At 31.7% G+C, this 22,596-nt stretch overlaps 3 protein-coding genes and 15 non-coding genes across 20 annotated transcripts; 10 read left to right on the top strand and 8 right to left on the bottom strand.

Moving 5' to 3' along the window:
* The first annotated feature begins 35 nt into the window (after nt 1-35).
* dyci-1 (WD_REPEATS_REGION domain-containing protein) lies at nt 36-5,463 on the top strand. 2 transcript variants are annotated; one of them, NM_001372852.3, is made up of 13 exons: nt 36-134; nt 968-1,139; nt 1,508-1,702; nt 1,799-1,913; nt 1,999-2,195; nt 2,304-2,525; nt 2,579-2,794; nt 3,399-3,575; nt 3,630-3,765; nt 3,997-4,220; nt 4,500-4,608; nt 4,696-4,798; nt 4,849-5,463. In NM_001372852.3, exons 2-13 carry the CDS (start codon nt 969-971, stop codon nt 4,901-4,903), a joined length of 1,920 nt encoding a protein of 639 aa, NP_001360494.1. In that variant the 5' UTR covers nt 36-134; nt 968; the 3' UTR covers nt 4,904-5,463. The 2 variants fall into 2 exon arrangements, with proteins under 2 accessions (NP_001360494.1, NP_001370459.1); NM_001383110.2 differs by lacking the exon at nt 36-134 and having other exon boundaries at nt 1,799-1,925.
* anat-1 (N-acetyltransferase domain-containing protein) lies at nt 5,288-14,475 on the bottom strand (the record flags this gene model as incomplete). Of its 2 annotated transcripts, NM_001083193.5 has the most annotated exons (7): nt 5,288-5,951; nt 6,418-6,514; nt 6,563-6,636; nt 6,688-6,961; nt 7,020-7,155; nt 13,560-13,640; nt 14,394-14,475. In NM_001083193.5, 7 exons carry the CDS (start codon nt 14,473-14,475, stop codon nt 5,838-5,840), a joined length of 858 nt encoding a protein of 285 aa, NP_001076662.1. In that variant the 3' UTR covers nt 5,288-5,837. The 2 variants fall into 2 exon arrangements, with proteins under 2 accessions (NP_001076662.1, NP_001076663.1); NM_001083194.5 differs by lacking the exons at nt 13,560-13,640; nt 14,394-14,475 and having other exon boundaries at nt 5,521-5,951.
* 21ur-12996 lies at nt 7,611-7,631 on the top strand. Its single transcript, NR_055951.1, has one exon.
* H34C03.21 lies at nt 9,261-9,326 on the bottom strand. Its single transcript, NR_101929.1, has one exon. It is a non-coding gene; the product is annotated as an Unclassified non-coding RNA H34C03.21 (non-coding RNA).
* On the bottom strand, nt 9,868-9,888 carry 21ur-6808. The gene has a single exon (NR_055950.1).
* Nucleotides 11,621-11,681, top strand: H34C03.20. The gene has a single exon (NR_055949.1). It is a non-coding gene; the product is annotated as an Unclassified non-coding RNA H34C03.20 (non-coding RNA).
* 21ur-7658 lies at nt 11,984-12,004 on the bottom strand. Its single transcript, NR_055948.1, has one exon.
* 21ur-8963 lies at nt 12,169-12,189 on the top strand. Its single transcript, NR_055947.1, has one exon.
* On the top strand, nt 12,457-12,477 carry 21ur-14787. The gene has a single exon (NR_055946.1).
* Nucleotides 12,595-12,615, top strand: 21ur-6677. The gene has a single exon (NR_055945.1).
* On the top strand, nt 13,014-13,034 carry 21ur-13040. Its single transcript, NR_055944.1, has one exon.
* A 198-nt stretch (nt 14,476-14,673) lies between the features above and the next one.
* Nucleotides 14,674-14,694, top strand: 21ur-13847. The gene has a single exon (NR_055943.1).
* 21ur-7784 lies at nt 14,675-14,695 on the top strand. Its single transcript, NR_055942.1, has one exon.
* A 1,530-nt stretch (nt 14,696-16,225) lies between these two features.
* On the bottom strand, nt 16,226-16,246 carry 21ur-6101. The gene has a single exon (NR_055941.1).
* Nucleotides 16,247-17,409: 1,163 nt separating this feature from the next.
* On the top strand, nt 17,410-17,430 carry 21ur-10091. Its single transcript, NR_055940.1, has one exon.
* Nucleotides 17,431-18,305: 875 nt separating this feature from the next.
* On the bottom strand, nt 18,306-18,326 carry 21ur-15238. Its single transcript, NR_055939.1, has one exon.
* Nucleotides 18,327-19,906: 1,580 nt separating this feature from the next.
* Nucleotides 19,907-19,927, bottom strand: 21ur-11927. Its single transcript, NR_055938.1, has one exon.
* Nucleotides 19,928-20,107: 180 nt separating this feature from the next.
* Nucleotides 20,108-22,592, bottom strand: spd-3 (Spindle defective protein 3). The gene is made up of 7 exons (NM_068635.7): nt 22,342-22,592; nt 22,153-22,291; nt 21,477-21,723; nt 20,915-21,207; nt 20,679-20,871; nt 20,399-20,635; nt 20,108-20,353 (listed from the first exon to the last, which is right to left on the bottom strand). The coding sequence occupies exons 1-7, from the start codon at nt 22,508-22,510 to the stop codon at nt 20,195-20,197; spliced, it is 1,437 nt and encodes a 478-aa protein (NP_501036.1). The 5' UTR covers nt 22,511-22,592; the 3' UTR covers nt 20,108-20,194.
* Between the last annotated feature and the right edge of the window lie 4 nt (nt 22,593-22,596).

The following is a 22,596-nucleotide window of genomic DNA, read 5'->3' as shown; positions in this document are numbered from 1 at the left end:
TCTCTCTCTCTCTAGTTGATCCCTCAAATTATTGTAAATACTCTTTTTACAGCTCTCTCTAACTACTCTAGGTGTTCCTAAGTTTCATTCAATCTATCATATTTCCTATCTTTTTGTGTCTCTGATATCTTCAGGTATGTGTATGAGTGGAGGGAATAGAATAGTAGAGAAAACAGTAAGTACATACACACATAACAGGAAGGAAGGAAAAACAATTTCAACATTTGTTTCTTTCAAATTCTTTGTTATCAGAGTTCCAGTTTCGCCTAAATCCCTGAATTCCCTTGAAACTGGAGTAGCTTCTTTGGTTTTTTTCCCAAAATGACAGAAAACAGTCTCAATACACCTATTATAAATCTAAAAAAGTTTATAGAATTGTTCTAAATTTTTAATGATTTTTTCAGGTTTGCAGAAATAAAAAAATAATAATGGCTTAATTATTTTTGAATTCTCGCACAAATGGTCATTTTGTTTTTTTTTTCGTTTTCCGGCTGTTTATATTATTTTGGCTTTCTTGGCAAACGATGTTTTATATCAAACATGAAGGAAATTTCCTCCTAGGAAAAACTAAAATGAAAAAATGTCGAAACTAGCTGATTCATTTGCTCGGGAACTCAAAAATAAATCCACTTTTTTGTTGCAAAATTAAATAAAAAATCTTGAAAAATTTAGAAAAATTCTATAATTTTTCCAGTTTTTTGGTATATTGAGGTCTTTTAAGCAAAGAAAATCCTCCAAATACGATACAACGCCTTTAATTAATTGAAGTCACACTCCATTATTCATCGCTAACATTAAAAAAAAACAAAAAAAAACAGATGATGATGTCCTTCGTAGATATCTCGAACTTCTCTCTATCTCTAATTCTACCATCTGCTTTTGAATTTCGAAACAACATTTCCTTCTCTGAATTGCCTTTTTTTCAAAACTACATTTTTTAGGTTTAGAAAAAACAATTTTATTTCAGAATGTCAGAACTGAGGAAACTCGAACTTGAACGTAAAAAGCAGAAATTGGCAGAGCTGAAATCTCAGCGGAAACGTGAAGAAGATGCTCGAGTTCAAAATCTGCTCCGTTCCACAAATGAAAATGGAACAACACAGAATGGAACGTCTCGACAGACTCTTTCATCGAATGAGGTATATTATTATGTTCTATTATCCCGACTCGAAATTTTTAGAGTTTTTGCCTAGAAATACTGTACCCGGTCTCGACACGACAATTTTTTATTATTTTTCATAGTTTTTCGTTTAAAATAATTAAGTTTTCCATTTAAAAAATTGCGAGAAAACCAATGAAAATTTCTGAAAATCGGCAGCAAAGAGAGTTTTAAACTACAGTAATTTTTAAAGGCGCATACCTTTTTGAAATTAACAAAATTTTGTCGTGTAGAGGCCTGACACTGTATTTTTTCAAACATTTCAGAATTTCGCGTCAAGAAATTGAAAATTAAACTGTTACAAGTTTCACAATCATATTTCTACTTTTTAACTAAATTATTTTTTAGGTCGAGGATATTCTCCGTCAAGTAGGTATTTCAACTGAGCCAACAGTTCGGGAAGAATCTCCGGCACCACCTCCTGGTTCTCATTCTGATAATCATGTGGATCCATCAGCCAGCCATCCACGCATTTCAAATCTCCTTTCAGTCGACTTGGAATTTTCCAGTGTACAGACAGCGTGCACGGATAACAAAGATTCGGTAAGCTTTATTTTTTTCGAGGGAAAATATCGAGAATTAATTTTAAAAACTCGAATTCCTGCTTTTTTTAATGATTTTAGTATTAAAATTTTCCAGGCAATTTACTCGAAAGGAACCCAGACTGACGATGAGCGAATTTCAGTCGGCGAATTTTCGTTAGGAAGCCAAGAATTCGATTATGATGATGATATGATTATGCCAATGGATCACGGTCAGTTCAGAGGTTTGTGCATGGTTTTTTTTTCCTGAATTTCAGTTTTACTCGAACACCATAATTTTAAAATTCATGGTTTCAGGTCGTGCTCACTCACACGATCAAGATTCCCCACTTCCTTACAACGAAGAAATTGCAAAACTTCTGGGACAGACAAAGCAGGGAGACAAGGGACTGACACGACAGGAGACTGAAGAGAAAAAGACACAAACTGTTCAGATTGTTCCACCACTTAGTGATGAAGAGAAATATCGTTTGACTCTTGATCCTGAGTTTTTGGTGAGTTAAAAAATATGAGGTTGGCATTTTTGTGAAAAAATATGTTTAACTGCCCAAAAGTTAATTCAATTTTTAATTCATGACTGAAGCTTATGGTTTTGTTTCCAGGACTCTTTCAATCGCTCTTGCAAAGTAATCAGTCGTGCTCTCAACGAGGAAATTGACATTTGTATTAACTACACTAAAGATCCATATGAGAAAGCTATTGCATCTGATGATCTACTTCATTTGGCACAAGTATATCAAGATGAGACATGGACTGCTAAACGATTAGTTACAGGAATGGCATTTTCTGAGCATTATCCTGATTTGTTAGCTGTTTCTTATGGGGTAATTAACATTTAAAACTATATACATGATTATTAATTTCCTTTCTTTTTCAGCCATGTGACATTCCAAATGAGCCACCCGGTGTTATTGTCGTTTGGAATACAAAGTCGAAGCGAATGACTGCTGAATTCATTGTCTATTGTCAATCTGAAATTCAATCCGTCGCTTTTGCTCGTTTCCATGCTCATTTGCTTCTCGCTGGATGTGAATCTGGACAGATTTGTGTATGGGATAATCGATTGACAAGTCGAAAGTTGCCAATAAATAGAGTGAGTTTTTTTTGTATTTTAAACTTTAAAAAACCTGAGAAAAAATCAAAGTTTCCTGTTGCAAAAAAGCGTTGCACAGAAAATGAGGCGGCGCGTAATTTCGCAAACCTGCTGCACGATTTTTTCTCTTTTTTCCCCCGTTTCAACTGCTCTTTTCAATAAAGTCTCGATTTTACTTTTTAGTTTAATTTTTAAATGAAAATATTATCATATACATAAATTCTCGTAAGTTATAAAAATATTTCATGTTTTAAAACCTATTTAGCATGAAATATCGTCAAAATCGTATGAGAATTAAATTGGACAACATTTTCATGCCAAAAAAACAAGTAAAATCGAAACTTAATTGAAAAATAAAAAAGGCAGTAGAAAACGAGCGAAGAATAAGGAGAAAAACCGTGCCGCATTGTTGCGAAATTACGCCCCGCCTCTATTTCTGTGCGACGCTGTTTTTTTTTCAAAATTTGCACATCAATCCTTCAATTACAACAGTAATGTTACTGTTACGTATCTTGAAAATTTTGAAGTTTTTTTTTTCAAAAAAGTTCTACGAAAATTGATTAAATTATTTTAATTTCTATCCGATGTTAACTCATTTTTCCAGAGTCCTCTAACAACTCAAGCTCACACGTATACTGTATCATGTCTTGCTGTCGTTGGTACCAAAAATGCTCATAACTTTGTTTCATTAAGTCGAGACGGACGAATTTGCAGTTGGAATGTCGATAATTTGACACAACCTGTGGATGGAAAAGAACTGATGACAAAGGAAGGAAAAGCTGTATGGTTTTTATCGATATTAAATAATTTTGAAACAAAAAATTCGAATTTCCAGGCTTCCGCCACCAGAATGTCATTCCCAATCGGTGAAATGCAAACATTTGTCGTTGGAACAGATACTGGAGAGATTCTTGCTGCATCAAGGAATGGAGCTGATCCAGCTGTCATTAAAACTGACGTTTGTTACAAAGGTTGGGATTTAGGTCTCGAAGCGACCGATTTTTCTTGAATTATTTTCAAAAAATTTAAAAGTACATCAAATTTTCAAGAAAAGAGGAAAAAAAATGAAGAAAAAAAATTCCACCAAAACTAGGAGTTAGCAACAAGGGCGTACTGTATTTTTTTTCCAAAAATCGAAAAAATTTTGAGCAGTCAAAAATGTGAATTTTATCTTGATAAAAATTTTAAATAAATAATTTCAGGTCACAGTGGTACTCTGACGGGAATTGAATTTCATAGAGCTTCTGGTGTTGTCGACTTCTCACATCTTTTTATTTCTTCATCTCACGATTGGACAGTGAAGCTATGGAGCACAAAAGATGCAAATTTAAAATTCTCATTTGAATCACATCCTGATCTCGTTTTGGATGTTGCATGGTCACCAGTTCATCCAGCTGTGTTTGCATCTATTGATGCTGATGGAAATGTGAGAGATTTATTTTTATTTTGACTGAATTTATAGAAATCGATCAGTAAATTTTGCAAAAAACAGCGCCGAGCAGAATTGGATAACCTTTACATTCTGAAAACGAGTAAAATCGAGACTTTATTGAAAAAATCAACAAAAAAGCAGTGGAATACGGACGAAAAAAAGGAAAAAAACTGTGCCGCAGGATTGCGAAAATACGCTCCGCCTCTGTTCTTTTTGCAAAATTCATTTGATCGATCGTTTAATTTCAACAATATTATATTTTAACGTTTTCAGATTTTCGTGTGGAATTTGAATGAGGATGTTGAAGGACCAGTTGCAAGACTTCGCGCCGGAGCCGAAGGAGAATCTGTTTATATGAATCGACTGATTTGGTCACCTGATGGTAAGAAGCAATTTTTTTTAATAATGCAAAATCCTACAATGAAACTGAATGTATTGGACTAAAAATTTTAAAATCCGTATTTTTCAGGAAAACACGTGTTCGTTGGTGATGATGAGGGTCGAGTACATATGTATGATGTTCGGGAAAGTTTGTACGTGTTGAAGAGCGAAGAATGGAATCGATTTGCTAGGTAAGCAGCTACCCGTTCCTCTTTCTACATGAAAAATGTGCAATTTTCAGAGTTTTATCTGATATGAAGCAATCGAATGAGGAAGCGGAGAATTATAACATGTAGACGAATGCGCGGTTCTTTCCAATCTTAACTTTAATCAGATTTTCTATTTATCATATTTAAATCATAGGTACTTGTTTTTTAAATCCCTTACAAAGCATATTTTCCCACGCTTTCTTATTGAAACGTGGCAACTGGTGCCAACTCTTCTTGTGTGTGTAATTGTGTGCTCTAAAAACGTTGCTCCTCTTTCTTCTCGGTTCATTTAATTATTTGTTGCTTATAAATATCCCCGCTAAATTTTTTTGTGATTATCTGCTATTTACTCAATTTTTTCTCGTTTTTCATTTTCTCTGAAAAACTTTTTTTCCTGACAGCTCTTCTTCCACGTCGTTTTCAGTTATTCCCGTTATTTTCCTGAGCTTTTTCTCTCCCCGATCACACTGATTCGACTTTTTTGCTCTAATTTATTAATTGATATTTATCAATTGTTTCTTTTTAAATGCTTCATACAGTCCCCCACCACAGCTCCCAATTGTTCTCTAAAAATGGTTTATTTGATTTCTTCTTTTCTTATCAAGTTTCGATGATAGCGATCAATGCGAATGAACAGTTTTATGAAAAAATCACCTTTTTTTTGTAATTTTGTTTCCATCAAAAAGCAGTAGTGAGAGCTCAATACAGTTTTGAATATTCATTTCTCAAAAGTGTTTCGCGGTAATCATACAAAATATATAATAATGTGAAATTGGGACAACGAGGGAATAGTTTTTAATTGAAAATGATCGCAGAAAGAAGAATCGATTGTTTTTTGTTTTGATTGACAAAAGAATGCAAATGCAGTGGGATTTTGATTGGGAGAGAAGGAGAGAAGAAAACATTCAGCGTATATTCAAAAAAAAACAGTGCCAGATTTCGATAGAAAATTGATTAAGAGAGAAGCTTGAAGGCGACGGATTCGTTGTGATACTCATAGATCATAGGTTGGAGCCGCAACTCAATTAAACTTCGAGAGCATCGCATATACACTATGGAATGTTTCTGGTGGACGCATCACGATTGGTGGACGAAGATGTTCTCCTTTGAAAGCATCGTAACGAACAGCAGCGAACTGAAAAATATAATAATAATGTGAAAACTATATGATTTATTATAAGGAGGCAGAAAAATGCCCACTTATAAATCGAAACGCGCTCCATAGCCAACTGAAAACGCTTCGCCTCCGAATAATGGGTCTCGTCAGGTATTTGTGGGCAAAACCGTAAATTCAAACAGTTTCAATTATTTCGCCAATTTCAAGCATGTTTTCCTTTGTTTTTGATGATTTTTACGTCGGAATGATTTTAAAGCATAGCCAAAAAAGAGAAAAAATGTTTGAAGTTGGCGAAACTAATTGAAAACGTTTGAATTTATCGTTTTGCCACCAAATGCCTAACGAGACCCATGGTTAGGGGGCGGACGATTTTCAATTGGATGTAGAACGCTTTTCCACATGATTTTGTAGAGTTTTTGTCTTCGTCCCAATAATATTTATCATTTTTATTGGAATTCTCTGGTGGATCTGTTCGAATTCTTACATCAGTTGGGCAATAAGTCTTCATCAATTTATGTCCTCGCTCATTACTGCACAAACTGATCAATCCATCGCTACTGTCTGTTCGAGCTGCAGACTTGCTGTAAAAAAATTTATATTCATATTCTTATGATTCTGTTTCTACTTACACATGATTCATCAATGTCGTACCAATTCCGCGACCCCACAATTCTTTTCTCACGCAAACAAGTGCGACGAAAACCTGGAAAAAAGAAATAAATTAAATTATTAAGGAACAAATGAAAATATATACCGGTTTGTAAAGGCGATGCTCATTGAGATAGTACATGACATCCAACTTGTTGAATACATATTTCAAAAATTCGACAGCATCACGGACACGTTGTTCTCTGAATTCGTAAGCACATAGACGATCAATTTGTTTGTCAAAGATTGAAGTTTTGCAAGCCAAAGCGATTCCGTCGATTTGACGAGTAGTGACGTCACGAATGACACACGTTGATGAGCATTGAAGACTGTCCTGAACCAGATCGCGGAGCATCACTGTTAGCTCTTTCAAACATATTCTGAAAAATACGTTTCTGGAATACCGGAATACCTAAGCTTAAATTTAAATAAACTCACTTATCATCGTCAATCTTCAAACTTGCCAAAATTGCTTCAGTCTGTGCAAAATTATCGATCAAAAATTGAACAATTTCTTCCAAATTACTTTCCTTCACTGACTCTACTTGGTATTGTTGCCTATTCGCAGTCATATCTGGAAAATTATTAGAAAAATTTTATTGTTTTTGAGAAAAAAAACCAAAAACCACTTTCACTCGAATCATTCGGATTATAACAACAAAAAAGTTTGGTGGTGCGATGAAAAGAAACGAAGAGAAAAATTGAGAGAATCAAAATAAACGGAACTTTTTACCACTTTTCGAAAAAGTTTGTCTTGGTCCCCAGAGTATTTAGACAAAATCTTTATTCGAAGTTACCCTTTTGAGTTCCAGTTCTAAAATAGAAAATCAATATTTTAAATGCAGAATCTCACACTTTATGAACTCTTCTTCGCTTTCAAATTTGATATTTGACTGAAGTAAAAGAGAAATGCAGCCCTTTTGATGACTCTAATCAAATCTTGCACCGAAAAAGAGAAGAGCCAGGCATCATAAATTTTTTGTGGTTTCAATTTCTTTTAAAAGGAAATTTGGAAGCGAAGTAAGTCAGTTCATCAAGTTGGAGAAGGAAATTAAAGTGGGGGCACGAATAGAAATGAATTTTAGGCAAAACACAATTCGAGATCGTTTAAAGATTGTTTTCACCAATGATACATATTTATAGAATGATTTTTTGTTGAATAATTTGAAAATATTATTATTTTTGTCTTATTTTGAAGAAAAATTAAGTTTTTGGGAAAAGATATTCGGAAAATGAGCATCGAATGGCATTTCGAAAAAGTTTGACCCTAATTGTCGTCAAATGTAGTGCTTACTGTGTACGAGTCTGCAAACACTTCGTCTACAGTAATCACGCGCGAGTTTAAATAGAAATAACAGAATGTCAACTCTCAACCATAAAACTTCAATGAAAAGCGAGGGAAAACTTTTTAATAGAATGCAGCGCTTCTTTTTACTCTATTTGCTTAAGGAAATTCAATATCTATCACATGGACCTAAAGAGAGAGAGAAAGACCAATTACATAGAGAGAAACTGAAGAAGTTTATCCTTTCAGTCGGTCGCCGTTTTTAGGGCATTGTTTGTTTAAGAAGTACATCATCAAATGAAAGGTTTTTTGGTTTTTTGAAGATTGGTCGATCATTTCTATGGAATCATAAAATAAATATTAAAAAAGCTGATTCCGACGTCAGAGGTTCCTTAAAAAATTGATTGGTTTCCGTGGAAAGCCTATAATTATAGTTTCCAAAAAAGTGACACGCAAAGTAACGCCTGGAATTGTGATAAAAAAGATCAGAGAATAATTTATTAGGTTCAGAACCGTATTTCGAAAAATTTCTAACGCAAAAGTTCTCTCTTTATCATTATATTTTCTTATTAATTATACGCTTGTACATATACAGCGCTATTATCGTTATTACTTTAAAGGCACACAACATTTATCTCAGTGGGTCTCGCCACGATAATTTTGCACAAAAGTTTATAGAGAGTTGAGTTGAAATATAGACATGTTCTTTAGTCATCTTCTGACTTCTTAGCTCTTTGAATCATTGAAAATCTCAGTGATATAATGATTTGAACTTTAAGTTTAATCTGGGGATCTGAACTTCATTTCAATTTTTTGAATTTTTAGCATAGAGAATCTAGATCTTTTTGATTAAAACGAAAAATATAAACAACGAAAGGTTGATCATTGGTTACGGGGAAAGATCGTAATGATTTTAGAAAAATAATAAAACTCTAAACATCAACTTCGTAATAAAATTTCAGCTTGACTCTTCAAAACAAATTTGGTTGAAAATCTAGATGTTCGACAATGTTTTCTAGTAATTTTCGATTGAAAACTGATGATTCTGTTGGTACAAGTAAAAAGTCTCGACTTACAAAAATCGGGATCACTTTCAATGAACTTTCACTTTTAACAACTCAAAATTTTTTAGGAAAATTTTAAAACCTTCTAAGTTGATGTAGGACTTGCAAAACTGCTAAAAGGCAAGATATGGGCGGAGACTAATTTTGAATTTAAATAGATGCGGAATTTTTAAATTTCAGTTCTAACTGCCTAGCCGAAAGATTTAAAAAAAAAACAGAATAAAGAAAATTGCCATTCACCCAAAAATTCAAATCCTGGATGTTTTTGGATTCCACTGTATGAAATTTTTAGTATGGAATTTTTTTAAAAAGTTAATTTAGGAAAAACGCGATAAAAATTTTCTTCTAAGCGACTTGATATGACTTCCTATATGATATATGATATGACCATATCATGAAATTAAATGTGAAAATTAAAAGAATCGAGCTTCAAATGAGAACAATAAAATGAGAGTCAAATGTTCAATTTCTGCAAAAACACATTGTTTATTTGTCGAGCCCTAGACTTGAAAATTGTGGTAAAATGAGCGGCAAAACGATTGTTGAGATGAAATGAGGAATAGAAGAAGAAGAAGAAGAAAATGCGGAAGAAACAAACGGGGGACGACTCCAGAAAAACGGGGCGGAAAAAAGAGAAGAAGAATCAAATATTGGGAGAAAAAAGGAGAAGCTTTTGGCTTCTTCTTCTTCTGTTAACCCATCGATTCCACTACGCTTCTTTTCATTTATTTTTCTGACGTCTTCCACTTTGTCGTCCTCTTCATTCAAATATTGTCGTTTGTATATGTGGAGAACCAGGAATCAGTTCATGTCTTAGAATCATCAGGCATCACAACAATTTACATGGACTCAAAAAACGAAGAGTCATAGCTAAGGAGACTATAAAAAAGAGCTACAAATTCCTGATTCTCATTTCATCCGTTCTGGTTTTTATTTTCAAACGTTTACCAAATTTGTATTGTCAATTGTCAATTGTCAAAAATTTTTAACACTTTTCTGAAACAGTAAATTTTTTCTTGAAACATTATTTTGTTTGGACTCAAACAATCACGCCTTTTACTACAGTTAATTTGCTGGAATTGTTTGAAAAATTTAAAAACCATACGAGCACAAAAAAAAAGGTTTTGCGAAGGCAAAGTGCTGAAGATCACCAAAATCTTTACTGTCAACCAAAAAAGAAGGTACAAAAGGTTTTGAACAGGGGTGTGCGGCAAATGGAAAAAATTGCCGAGCTCGGCAAGTCGGCAATTGCTGGTTTTTTTCAAATTTGCCGAGCACGGCAAATTCGGCAAATTTGGCAAATTTGCCGTGCTTAACAAACTCGGAAAAATTATAGATTTTTTGATATTTTTTGGAGCACCAAAACTACTGAATTCTTAACACACCTCTGGTTTCTGAACAAGTTAGGTGTAGTGTGTCTGCTTAAACATCAAAATAACTCAATTTGTTGTCATTTTACTAAATTTTTGGCGAAAAAATCAACAGTTTTAGTCAAAATTGTACTGTCGAATTTTTGACGTGTGCGGCAAATATCGAAATTTGCCGAGCTCGGCGAATTCGGCAAATCTACTTTTTTGAAATTTGCCGAGCTCGGCAAATCGGCAATTGCTGGTTTTTTTAAATTTGCCGAATTCGGCAAATCGGAAAATTTGCCGAGCTCGGCAAGTCGGCAATTTTCGGCAAATCGGCAAATTTGCCGCACACCCCTGGTTTTGAATGCATTACAGGTAACAAACAGGAACACCTTGTAACAAAATGAACAGTTTTTGAAACTGTGAATCATGGTTTTTTTACCAAAACACTTTTGAAAACATTTACGGTATGACAGTGTTGGTTTTTCAATTGAACATAACAGGAAAAATTCGAATATTCAACACCGTTACGGCAGGCCAAGAACAATTTTTCTGGGAGGCGAAAATTTCCAAATTGATGTTAGAATTTTCGAAGATTGAGGACAATTTGCAACAAATCACTATTTGAAAAATTTTGGATGTAAAGAATTAATTACAAAACAATAAAAAAGTGTTGAAAATTATTCATAAAAGCTAAATATAATAGGCAGCCAAAGTTGAGCAATGGGGTGCAGCACTGATGAACAAAATTCGGTCCTCGTATAAATACAGAAATTTCAAAATTTACATGTTATTTTGAAATGAACAAAGCGATTTTCAATATTTTGTCACTACTTTTTAATAAAAAATTCTGGAACAACATGGTGCTATAGTTATTTTTTCCGGAAATAATTACCGCCCACTCCTGTTCTATATAAATTGTTAGCTGAAAAAGTTTTGATGGTTTTTTATTCTCAAAACAAAGGAAAAAGATTTTAAAAAGCTTCAAACATGTGTTGAAGTGGAATATTTCTAAAAGTTGATCACAGATAAACTTTGCCGTTTCAAGCTACCTACATAGATATTGTGAATTGGCAATTTTCGATGCTGTCTATTTTTCAGCTTTTTCTTGAACATTTGTGAACTCCGTCAAGAATTAAGTCCCAATCACTAAATTCAAAATGTGGATCACCACAAGTTGCAAAATTTTTGAAAACACAGGAACTTTCGTTCTTCTGTTGACAGCTGTCTTTTGAACTATTTTAATCAAAGTTCACAATCAGGAAAAAAATCAGGAAAGTCTCTCATTTATAAAAATGCTAAAATAGCAAAGAATCAAGAAAAAAGTGAAGAGAAAATAGAGGAAGAGCGGTGAAAAATAAAAATGTATAGAATAATTGGTTGGATTATCAGTAATACCTCTTCTCTTCTTGTCTCTGATTTCTTGACGGCATTTAGGAATGAATACGTCGCAGAAAAATATTTAAATGAATTTGTATTGTTTTCTAATTTTACTGTTGCCATTTTTCTAGCGTTCTAATTTGAAAAAAGTAGGGATTTCAGTTAAAGTTAGATAAAAAATTATGCGGCTTCATCATCATCATCTGCCACCTTTCTTAAAGTGTAAGAAAGTTAACTTTAAAAAACCATTTTCTGAATGGGGTCCATCAAGATTTCTTATTTTTGCTATCAGAAAATTGTTTAGGTTCCAAAAATAAATTTGGAAAAGAAATATTGGAAAGATCGAGTCAAATTTTTCAAATGAAACTTTAGAGACTATATGAAATGGTAGAAAATAGGAAAATGTGTCTAAAATCTGCAAAAATTGTGTAAAATTGTTTTTAATGTCGCAATTTTTTACTGTTACAGGATTAAAATATATTATTTTGATACTATTTAAATAACAGTTGATTTAATATTTTGGAACATTGAAAAAAAGTGAATTGCTTTAAAGTTTAGAAAATTGAAGAGTTGAAAAGGGATAGCGGAACTCGCTTTTCTCCAAACTCTGGCGCCAAACTCTGGCGCAGGAACAGTTGTTTTTTTTCAAAATGTTTATGAACATTTTAAATTTCCAGAAAAACGTTTTTTTTTCACTTTGCTTGTTTTATTGTTGTAAAATTGTTATACTAAAATTAAAATAAAACTGTTTCAGAGAATACATAATTTCATATGTATTTAGTTTCATTGAATAATGGACTTGCCAAGTTAACTACCAAATAAAAATGTTTCTAGAGTTCTCAATTAAAAAAATAGGGATTTCAGTTAAATTCAGGTAAAAACTATGCGGTTTCAAAGAATCAACATAAGTTCCAAAAATTAAGTATCAACAATCTCACTCAGATATTGTTAAAACTTCTAGCATAACTCATATAGGTAATCCTGTCAAAACATCAATGTTTTCTCCCCATTTGCTTCATCATCACCATCTGCCACCTTTCTAAAAGTGTAAAAAAGTTACACAAAACTTCAAAAAACCATTTTCTGAATGGGGTCCATCAAGATTTACGATGGCCTTTCTTATTTTTGCTATCAGAAAATTGTTCAGGTTCTAAAAATGAACTTGGAAAAGAAATATTAAAAACATCGAGTCAAATTTTTCAAATGAAACTTTAGAGACTATATGAAACGGTAGAAATTAGAAAAAGATTTCTAAAATCCGCAAAAATTGTGTGAGCTCGTTTTTATGTCGCAAATTTTTATCACTGTTTCACGATTAGAATATATTATTTTGATACTATTTAAATAACAGTTATCCTTTCCAATTCCAAAGGTCATTTCTTTCACTTTTTAGAACATTGAAACAAAGTGAATTGTTTTAAAGTTTAGAAAATTGAAGAGTTGAAAAGGGAGAGCTGAATTAGAGGGATTTTTTTTTCAAAATATTTATGAAAATTTAAAATTTGCTTGTTGTCTTGTTGTAAAATGTTTTACTAAAATAAAAAAAAACTGTTTCAGAGAATACATAATTTCATATTGAGTATCATTGAATAATGGTTTTACCAACAACCAAAAAAACTTGAAAACGAAAAGTATCTTCATCAAAAAGCTATTCATCATACAAACTTTGAAGATGAAATCGGCTAACACTTTGAAAAAGGAAAAGACGATTAGAGATGAAAAGAGCCACAAAGTAACTGGATAAAAAAACGCCCGCAGGCTACAAATTTCATTTTCATTTTATCTACAATTTAAATTCAAAAACATAACGATATAAATACGAGGTAAAATCGATTTTCTAAAAGTTTGTGATACGAGTTTATTTTAGTAACCCCATGACCATTGATAAGAAACTCACTTGCACTTTTCATAGAGTCAGATGTTCTTCTGATACTTGAATTTGTCGATTTAACACTTCTCGATTCATCTTGACTGCTTCCTGAAATAATTGATAAAGAATTATCAATACTTAGTTATTTTATTCTTTTTAAATGAATATTTGAAATTTTCAAAAGAGGCTCTGCCGATATCTTGGTTAATTTCCTTTTTTGGTTTCTTTTTTGCTTTTATCGGAGATTATTAAAATATTTAGCTAAAATGATTTATTCTCCATTAACCGTTTTTTGTTGCTGGAATAAATTTTTAATATTGCATAGTTGTTTGAAAAATTAAAGACTTTATCTTTTGCCGCTTTTTTTTTGATATTTTCTGTTTTTTGTTGATATTGTATTGTATGATATAAGGAAATATGTAATTTTTGAATGTTTTTCTTATCAAGGCGAAAAGAATTAAAAATTACAGAATATGAATATTTTTATTTTTATCTAGTTGCAAAAAGTGAGCTTTTTTAGGTAAAAATAAGGCGAAAATAATTAAGAATATATTAGTCTAAAACTGGAATATAGCCAAAAACCTGCAAAAAATTCAAGCTTGTCCACATGTAGAACAAAATCCTAGGTAAATCTAATCTTTTTTCCTTTTTTTTTCTTCTTCTTTTTTTTAAGTTTGTAAAAAAATTTGGCGGTGTGGCGGAATTGAACTTCTGGAGTTTCAAAATATTTACTGTTTCATGATTTTTATTTGAATAACTTAATAACTTGAAAAGAATCAAATTATTAGTCAGTTCTGAAAAATTTATTTTCAATAATCATATTAGATTTAATACATGTAATGAAAAAAAAGTTGAACTAACCTTCTATTCCCGTTTCATCTTTTTGATTACCGCTAACCGAAGCAACAAATGCTGAAACTCCTCGTGCCAATAGTCCAAACATTTCTTTTGTTTACAGTTGCTGCACTGAAAAAATGAGAAACGAACTATAAAAGCAACTGTGAGAGCAAAAAAAGCGTTTTAAAAAACTTGAAATGAAGAAAAACAGGACACATAGATTATATCAAAACTTGAAATAAATTCGAAAAAAAAACACTGTTTCACATATTTTATTTCTTCAAACTATAAACCAGTAACACCATTTTGAAATCACATTGATAACAAGTTCTAGAAAACATCTTTCAAAAAGGAAATGCCAACAAAACTCTTCGTTTTTGTCGTTATCATTAGCAAATACTCAGTGAACGTAGACTGAAATTCGCATGATAACAGAAAAGAAAAGTTCCAATATTAAGATGAAAGAAAAAGGGTAGGGATATATTGAAATTACAAGATTAAATATAGTTTTAAGTTGGAGTTTTATCGAAAATACATTTTAAATTTATAAAAGAATCCAAATTAAGAGTAGGTTTCACCTGTAAATTCTTGATTCTTTAGAAAATAATTGCTAGTTGCAAAATGTAAGCATTGAAATTAGAGCTGTGAAAGTTGGAGTAAACAATGAAAAACTTTATGTTTTGCACATTATTCTAGTAACGTTTTTTTTTTCATTGAAAAAATTTAATTGAAAAATTTCATACCAAGTATTAAATTTACTCTTGCTCCAGAGAATTTTCGAAAATTGAGAGACAAAACAAAAAAAACTGGTTTCAATTTTCTTTGCATTTTTGTGCAACTGCTAAATGTCCATTTTGAAATGTTTCTAACTTTAAGTTTGCAACAATTTAATTGAAATTCTGAACTGGTCTCAAAAGCGCAAGAAATTGGAAGAAATGGAGAGAAATTTCTCAATTTCTCTAAAAAAATTGGGAAACTATCTAAAATTTAGAAATTATGCTAAATAAACCAAAAAAATTTGAGAAGCAAAACTAACTCAAAAACGTGACAATAAGCACATGAGCTTCTGAAAGTTCATCTTCAAATGAATGTGTGAAGGTGAGAAAAATATGTTAGACAGCTATTTTCTCAAAGAAAGTGCAAGAATACGTGATATGCCGGAAAGAAGGTAAAATAGAAAGAGACTTTTTGAAACGAAGAAAAGAAATATGAAAATATAATTTTGTGATATTAGGAATTGGCATCACAGCTGGTTGGCTAGATATTCGGAAAATTGAGTTAGATTTCTAAAGAAAGAAGCAAAACATTTTAACAAAATTAATTCCAAAAAAATTGAGATTGTGGAATTTTTATGAAAGACCAAAGTAGTTTCCAAAGGCTTGTAAACATTTGCAAAAAAGTTTTTTACTGAATTAGGAAAAACCTATAGCTAGAAGTGTATTGTTGCTTACCGCAAAAGCTTTGGCTATTTATAAAATAAAAATGCGTTATTGCTTTTTTTTGAAAACATATAAATTAGAAGCCTTCACAAGAAATAGCTTTGAAAAATATGCTTGCAGACTACACAATTTACCTGAACTTTATTTATTTTTTGGAATACCACAAACATGCTATTATTCATTTGGAAGGATATTTTCTTTATTTTCCTTAGAAATTTTGAAGCATTTCAAAGAACTGTTTGTAGTACAAATCGAACTGAAATACGAAAATTGTTCACTCAATTTTTAAAATACATCATCATTTATGTACTATATATATTTTTCCGTCCAATGTAGGCTTAGACTATACACGATGTCACATTTGAATTAAAATTTCCATTTTCAAAAATAAACTTATTCCAATATAAAATTCGAAATTTAGTTTCAGCCAGACCTCGATTAAAATAACAATTAATTCAAAAAATATACAAATTTTGTGAAACAGTAAATTTTTTTGAAATTTGGTATTTGGATTTTGGCAATAACTTTGGATTATATTTTTAGTATTTCGTTCTTAATATTGTTTTTTTTTCAAAAAACGCAGAAAAGAGATAGGTCGGAGCTTTTTTAAAAAATAAAAACAACAAAATAATTATTTTCTGTCGTTCATTTAGGCAATTATGGAAATTTCACATTACAAAATGTGCTGACTTTTCTGAATAGAGTGTGATCTAGAAGCAAAATATCTAACATATGAACCTTTGGTAAAACCATGTGATTTGATTTTATTTTTAAGGTTTTCTCTTATTAATTACTCATAATCATACGATTTTGGGGATTGAAAAATCAAAAAATGAATAATTAGAATGGAAAACCGGAGGAAACGCGAAAAACAAAAAATTTTAGTAACAAACAATTAGTGATGGAAGTGGGAAAAGAAAGTGGAAGAATGTGAGAGCAGAGAAAAAATGAACGGAAAATTTTGGATTCATAAATAAATTATTAATCTTCTGAGAAATATGAAGAGGTTCAAAAATTATTGTCCGGATTGAAATCCGGATTTTCTCGAAACAATTTCTTGAATCTTCAGGAATATTTAATGATTTTACTGTTGCGTGTAATCGCAGTCTTTCTTGAATGTGAACTATTCCATACATTGTCTGAAACTGATCCCAAAGTAAATTGGAAGTCAGATTGTGTTTGAAATAAGTAAGAGTTGTTACTCTCTCAGCCTTATATAACATTTTGAAAACCAATTCTATTTGAATGTGTTCATGGATTAATGAAATTTGTGACGTAGAATTCTATTTTCACATTATAAAAATAAATGAGTTTGTAGCGTAGGAAAGCTCAATTTACAACCAAAAGTGAAGTCAAAAGCCAAATCTTTTGATGGCTTTATACCACGAATTCGATTCAGAGGGCAATTGAAATAGTCAAATATTTCAAAATGATACCTAAATATTTGGAACCAAAATTGATAAAAATGAGATGTAAAATTAGTCAAATATGTGGATAACTCCGTCTAAAATTCTCGATAATACAATTTTTTTAGTTTTGGAAAAAAAATTTCCCGTTTCAAAAATGTTTCAAAAAACTTTTGCTATTTACTTTTATTTTACTGGTCCTTTTAAAACATCAAAATATTCAACTGAATAAATATACATAAGTTTGACTGAAGAAGGTATTATTTTGAGTTTAAATATCGAAAATGAAAGTAATTGTGTCGAATACTAAAGTTTCAAGCTAATTATTAGAATCAATGAAAGTTTGAAAGCTTTTTCTAAAACTCTTCTTTCTAAAAGACTGAAAATTCACAGTTAGCATCTAGAAAATAAAGTATTTGCAATTAAAATCCAGTTGCAGAGCAATATAATTTTGAGAAATAAAATGAATAAAACATAGAGACCAGTTATAGTAACAAATAACTTCCTCTCGATCTCATAGTCGACTCTTTCAAAGCTTTCCAAACACAGAATCTCTCTCTCTCCATCTTTTTCTCTTTTCTAGACACATCGATTACTTTGAAAACCAAGAAGAGACATGAGAGAAATATGAGAGACTACTGAAAACAGTGTCATAGCAATAGAAACGCAGATGGATAGAGAACCGAGTGTGTGTGAGCTCATTGAGCACATCATCACGAGCATGACCAGTGGAACGAAAGTGAAAGTAGGAATTGAACTAGTAGTGTAGAAATTGAAGAAAAGGTAAGAGATTGATACATTAAGTGAATTGGAAATTATTATGCCATTTTCTGAGTGTTTTTGGTAAAATTGGGTAAGTTAATCCTAGTATAATGCAAACATCTTACCGTAATCTATTCATAACTCGAATTATTTTTGGTGAGTTTTTTAACTGCTGTGATATTTGTACAACAAAATAAAACTTTTGTAAAATACCTGAAACTGTAAAAATTGTATTTTTCAGGTTATTATCAGATTTATTAGAATTTCTGATAGTAAGGATTTTAGTTCATCAAAATCGTTTGCGCCAAAAAAATGGCAATTATAGAAAAAGGTTTTCTGAGCATTTAATAGTTATGACGACACAGTCTGTAAGACAATATAAATTTGGTGAAACTGTAAAAAGTTAATTCCTTTTTATATTGGATTTTTTTTTTGTTTTATTGCACTCTGTACTAAATATAATAATTGATTTATCAAGTTGCAAACAACTAAAAGTAAATAACTTTAATTTTAATTTTTAAAGTGATAAATCACCACAATAATCGTTTTCGTATTCCCCTCGGTTTCAACAATTGAAACAGAAAATAAAGAATAAACTCTCGGATAGAATTTTGTATGATTAATATTATAAATTTTGACCTATTTGGTAGCTCGGAATTTTGCGCCATAATCTTGCTTAAGCCAGCGTACCGTATCCTACCATACTCCCTAATTTAATTTTAATTCAAACATTTTAGTTTCTTTTTCGAAAAATTTTCCGAAGAATATCAGTGACCCGTTACTCGACATGAATAAGATATTGCAAAATTGCTCATCTTAAGATGTCTACGTAACTTGGTTACTCCGCAAAGTTAATTTTTGCATGGCTATACATAGAATGAGAAAAGTACGGTAAAACTTTAAGTAAACAGAATCTAAGATTCTTTAAAGAAAAAACAATACAATTTGTGGTGCCTCATCATTTTGCTCTCATCCTTTCGTCATCAAATCATTCCGTTTTCGTCTCCTCCTACTTTTTTTTTTCATTTTCTTTTCAATTTTCCTAATTGCAACCACAACATACACAGACAAAATTGAATTCTAGAATAGGAAAAGAAAGAATAAAAGAATGAGAAAAGAAGCAAGGAAGACATTGGGATTTGATGGGAGCACAACGTCAAAAACTCATCAAAAATAGAATCCAAAAGATACGAAATGTTAGGAAAATCTAGTAGTTTCAGGCAGGGAAATGTAATAAATACGTGGAAATCATTAAATAAGAAGATTAAACTCTGATCCGAGAGAGAAAAAATAAAAGAAAGGCGGTCCTTTGTCGCAAGTGGTAAGAAGAAATTTGACACTTTTAACACCGTTGTCGGAAAATAAATTGGAAAAGGAGAAATTCTTCTGCTTCTTTTTTTTCTTCCAATTTCTTTTTCGGCACAAACAAATCGCATTGTTTGTTCTCTCTTTTTTTATTTCTTTTCTGATGGATGGAAATCAAAGAAAATGAGTGGAAAAGAAAAGATGAAAGGGTCAAGAGTTTTGAGTAAAGTACCAAGTTATTGAGGATTTGACATTTTCTTTTCGGACGAAATTTTGAAGAGAACAGGTAAATATACTGGGAAATAAATCACAAAACTTCTACAGGACACAGTTTTCAAGTGGGGTGTTTATTATTGTACATTAAAAATGTCAAATGCTCCAATCGAAATTTCCTTTTTTCCGGGTCTTACAACGCATTAACCTGAAATTTACAAACTTTTCCTTTGTTTCATTCTGCATTTGTAAATCTTTATTTTTGATTTTCAAATATCAATGAAGATTTGTAGAGTTTTCAACAGTAGCAAAAAAACACAATATCACTGATATCAGTGTCTAGAAATGTACATAAATTTAAGACTAGAGTTTCTCAAATTTGTAAGCAGTGGAGCCGAGATCATTAAAAAGAGAATTATAAGCGAGACTGAAACTATTTGCTAATTTTACTGTGCTTATTATAACAAAAGCTTGAAACCGTAAAATTTTAAATTCCAAAAACATTCATATTCCACAAAACAGCAACATTTTTCATATAAAGCTCACAATAGATTGATCTTCAGTGTCTGCCAAAATGCATAAGCTGGAAAGTCAAATAAAAAAAGTCAGGAATCACAAAAAATGTTTATTAGCCTACGAGCTTCCCGTTGTGCATTCGACATAAAATACGGTGTTATATAAATTGAAAATCAATTAAAAATTATTCAATAATATCATCATCGACTCGTCTCAATTTCAAAGATTTCAGAAAGTCGTCATTATTAGCATCATGATGAATCCCTGCACTCATTTCAGCATCCTTCCTCCAGTCATATGGATCCGGATCTTCACCATCACCAGATGCTATCGCTTCAAATGTCTGTAAAATCCATCATAACTTCTTAATCTTAATATCAGCACATACTTCTTCATCTTCCTTCTGCTCCAATTGATGCTCATCAACTCCATAGAACTTTGCCAGTGCAGTCCTTTCTCGTTTCGCAAAATCTGTCCTCCGTGGCTCCAATACCATTTTCAGCTCTCCAAAAAGACTTGCTTCATGACAACGTCCTTCAGATCCATCTAGGAGAACATCTCGAGCTACTGCACTTTTTGAAGCAGATAGTTTATCAGCTTCTGATAAGGGAGTTCCTTCGAATACCTGAAACAAATAGTTTCCTGACGGAAAATAAAATAATATTTACCATATCTATATCAGTCCTTTCTCCTGTGCCCTTCTCGATAACGATCACTTCTGGATTCTTTTGATCTTGATTTTTCACCTCTACATCAATTTTCTTCACAGGTTGTGGAAATGCTGGTTCAGCCTTGACGACAAGAAAAGTTTTATGTAATGCTGATTCAACTTCTGATTGAGTAACACTTTCAGATTCCAATCTAAAAAAACAGTAATTTATATTTCAATTTTAACCTTTTCAACCTTTCCAAAATAGCTTCTAGTGCAAGTGCAGTTTGTTGCTTCCATCCCAATTCTAATAAAGATTTATTTTTCATTTTTCCGTCCATTTTTCTTTCATTTCTCGAAAGTTTTGTTTCAGTCTTCAATGCAAGTCTTTCAACAGATTCCAAATTGTACATCAATTCTTGAAGACGTCCCAAAGTTTCAAAAAATTTTGAAACTTTTTTTGACTCGAATACGGGCGAATTCAGAAAATTGAGGATCACAACACGGGAATATTCACTTGCATGAAGTTTGAATATCGATATCAATGTCTGAAATTTTTATTCAAATTCAAAATTTCTCACTAGCTGGTAGTGAGAAAGTGATTTTTTCTTAAATGCGAAATCATGTATTTGGGTCTGAAACGATTGAAACTTTTCAGCCACTCACGAGTACGGTCGATTTTCTTTTTCTCTGAATTCTGTCTTGATTTTAAATGCATTAAATTTTTTTTGTAATAATTTGTATGGTAACTAAAAAATTTAAATGTGTCAAGACCCAAAAACGCAATTTAACTTTTTTAAAAAATTATCTGAAATACCTCAAAAACTTGTTCAAAATCCATTTTATCATTATCTCCTTCTTGAATTTCCTCAATTTTCAGTAATTGTGAATCTACAGTACTCCTTGAAATGATTTCTCGAATCTCATCAGTATATAAATCCTGCCACGTGGTACCATTATTCAGTGATTTCGTCTCTTCTGTGAGACATTCAATGGCTGAAACTGTAAGACGACAAGCACGAAGAATCGATGGATGACGATGACGTGGCATGCACATTGAGATACTGGAAAACTTCTGATTTGTTTAAATGAAATGATTACTTTTACACTCTCATCCGAATTATTATTACAGGTACACAATATTCTGAGAACGCGTATTGCGCAGTATAAAGGACGCGCAAAATATCTAGTAGCGAAAACTACAGTAGTTGTTTAAATGACTACTGTAGCGCTTGTGTCGATTTACGGGCTCGATTTTCGTATTGATTTAAAATTATTCATTTATCTGAAGAATATTAAATTTGAGAAAATAAAATATGATACAATTTTACGCAGGAAAATGGAATATCGCTGTCTCTATTCAAAAATCGAGCACGCAAATCTTCACCATGGCTACTGTAGTCATTTGAAGAATTACTGTAGTTTTCGCTTCGAGATATTTTGCGGGTCATATATAAATACTCAGAATTTTGTATTCTCGTAATAATAAGTACCTAAAGAAAATTTGTCTTCTTTTCCGTAGAGCTGATCTTGTTTTATTCATTTGTAGAATAAGTTTTCGAACAGTTTTCACTCTCTTCTTAAACCATAAATATCCGCAAGTAATTGTGCCACCAGCAGTCAGAGCAAGTCCTTAAATATTAATCATTTATTTTTAATTTGATAATCAGCGTCTCATTAACCTGCTTCAATTGCTGGTATTTTCCAATCAATTTTTCCAGATATATACAAAGCTACAGTAGCCCCACCAATTGCGATTACTGTCGATGACACTAACCATCTGAAACTACTTGAACCATCTTCAAGTTCCTGATGTTCTAAAATCTTTTCTTCGACTGTCATTTGATCCATCTCTTCGAAAACTCGGTCTGAATCGAGAAAAACAAAAATCCGCCGTGAAAGCCATGACGAAAATGACATATAAAGTTTTTATCTGA

Source organism: Caenorhabditis elegans, chromosome IV, assembly GCF_000002985.6.
Source record: "Caenorhabditis elegans chromosome IV".
NCBI lineage: Eukaryota > Metazoa > Nematoda > Chromadorea > Rhabditida > Rhabditidae > Caenorhabditis > Caenorhabditis elegans.
Note: the sequence above shows the minus strand (reverse complement) of the source record. Positions and strands in the feature narration are given on the sequence as shown.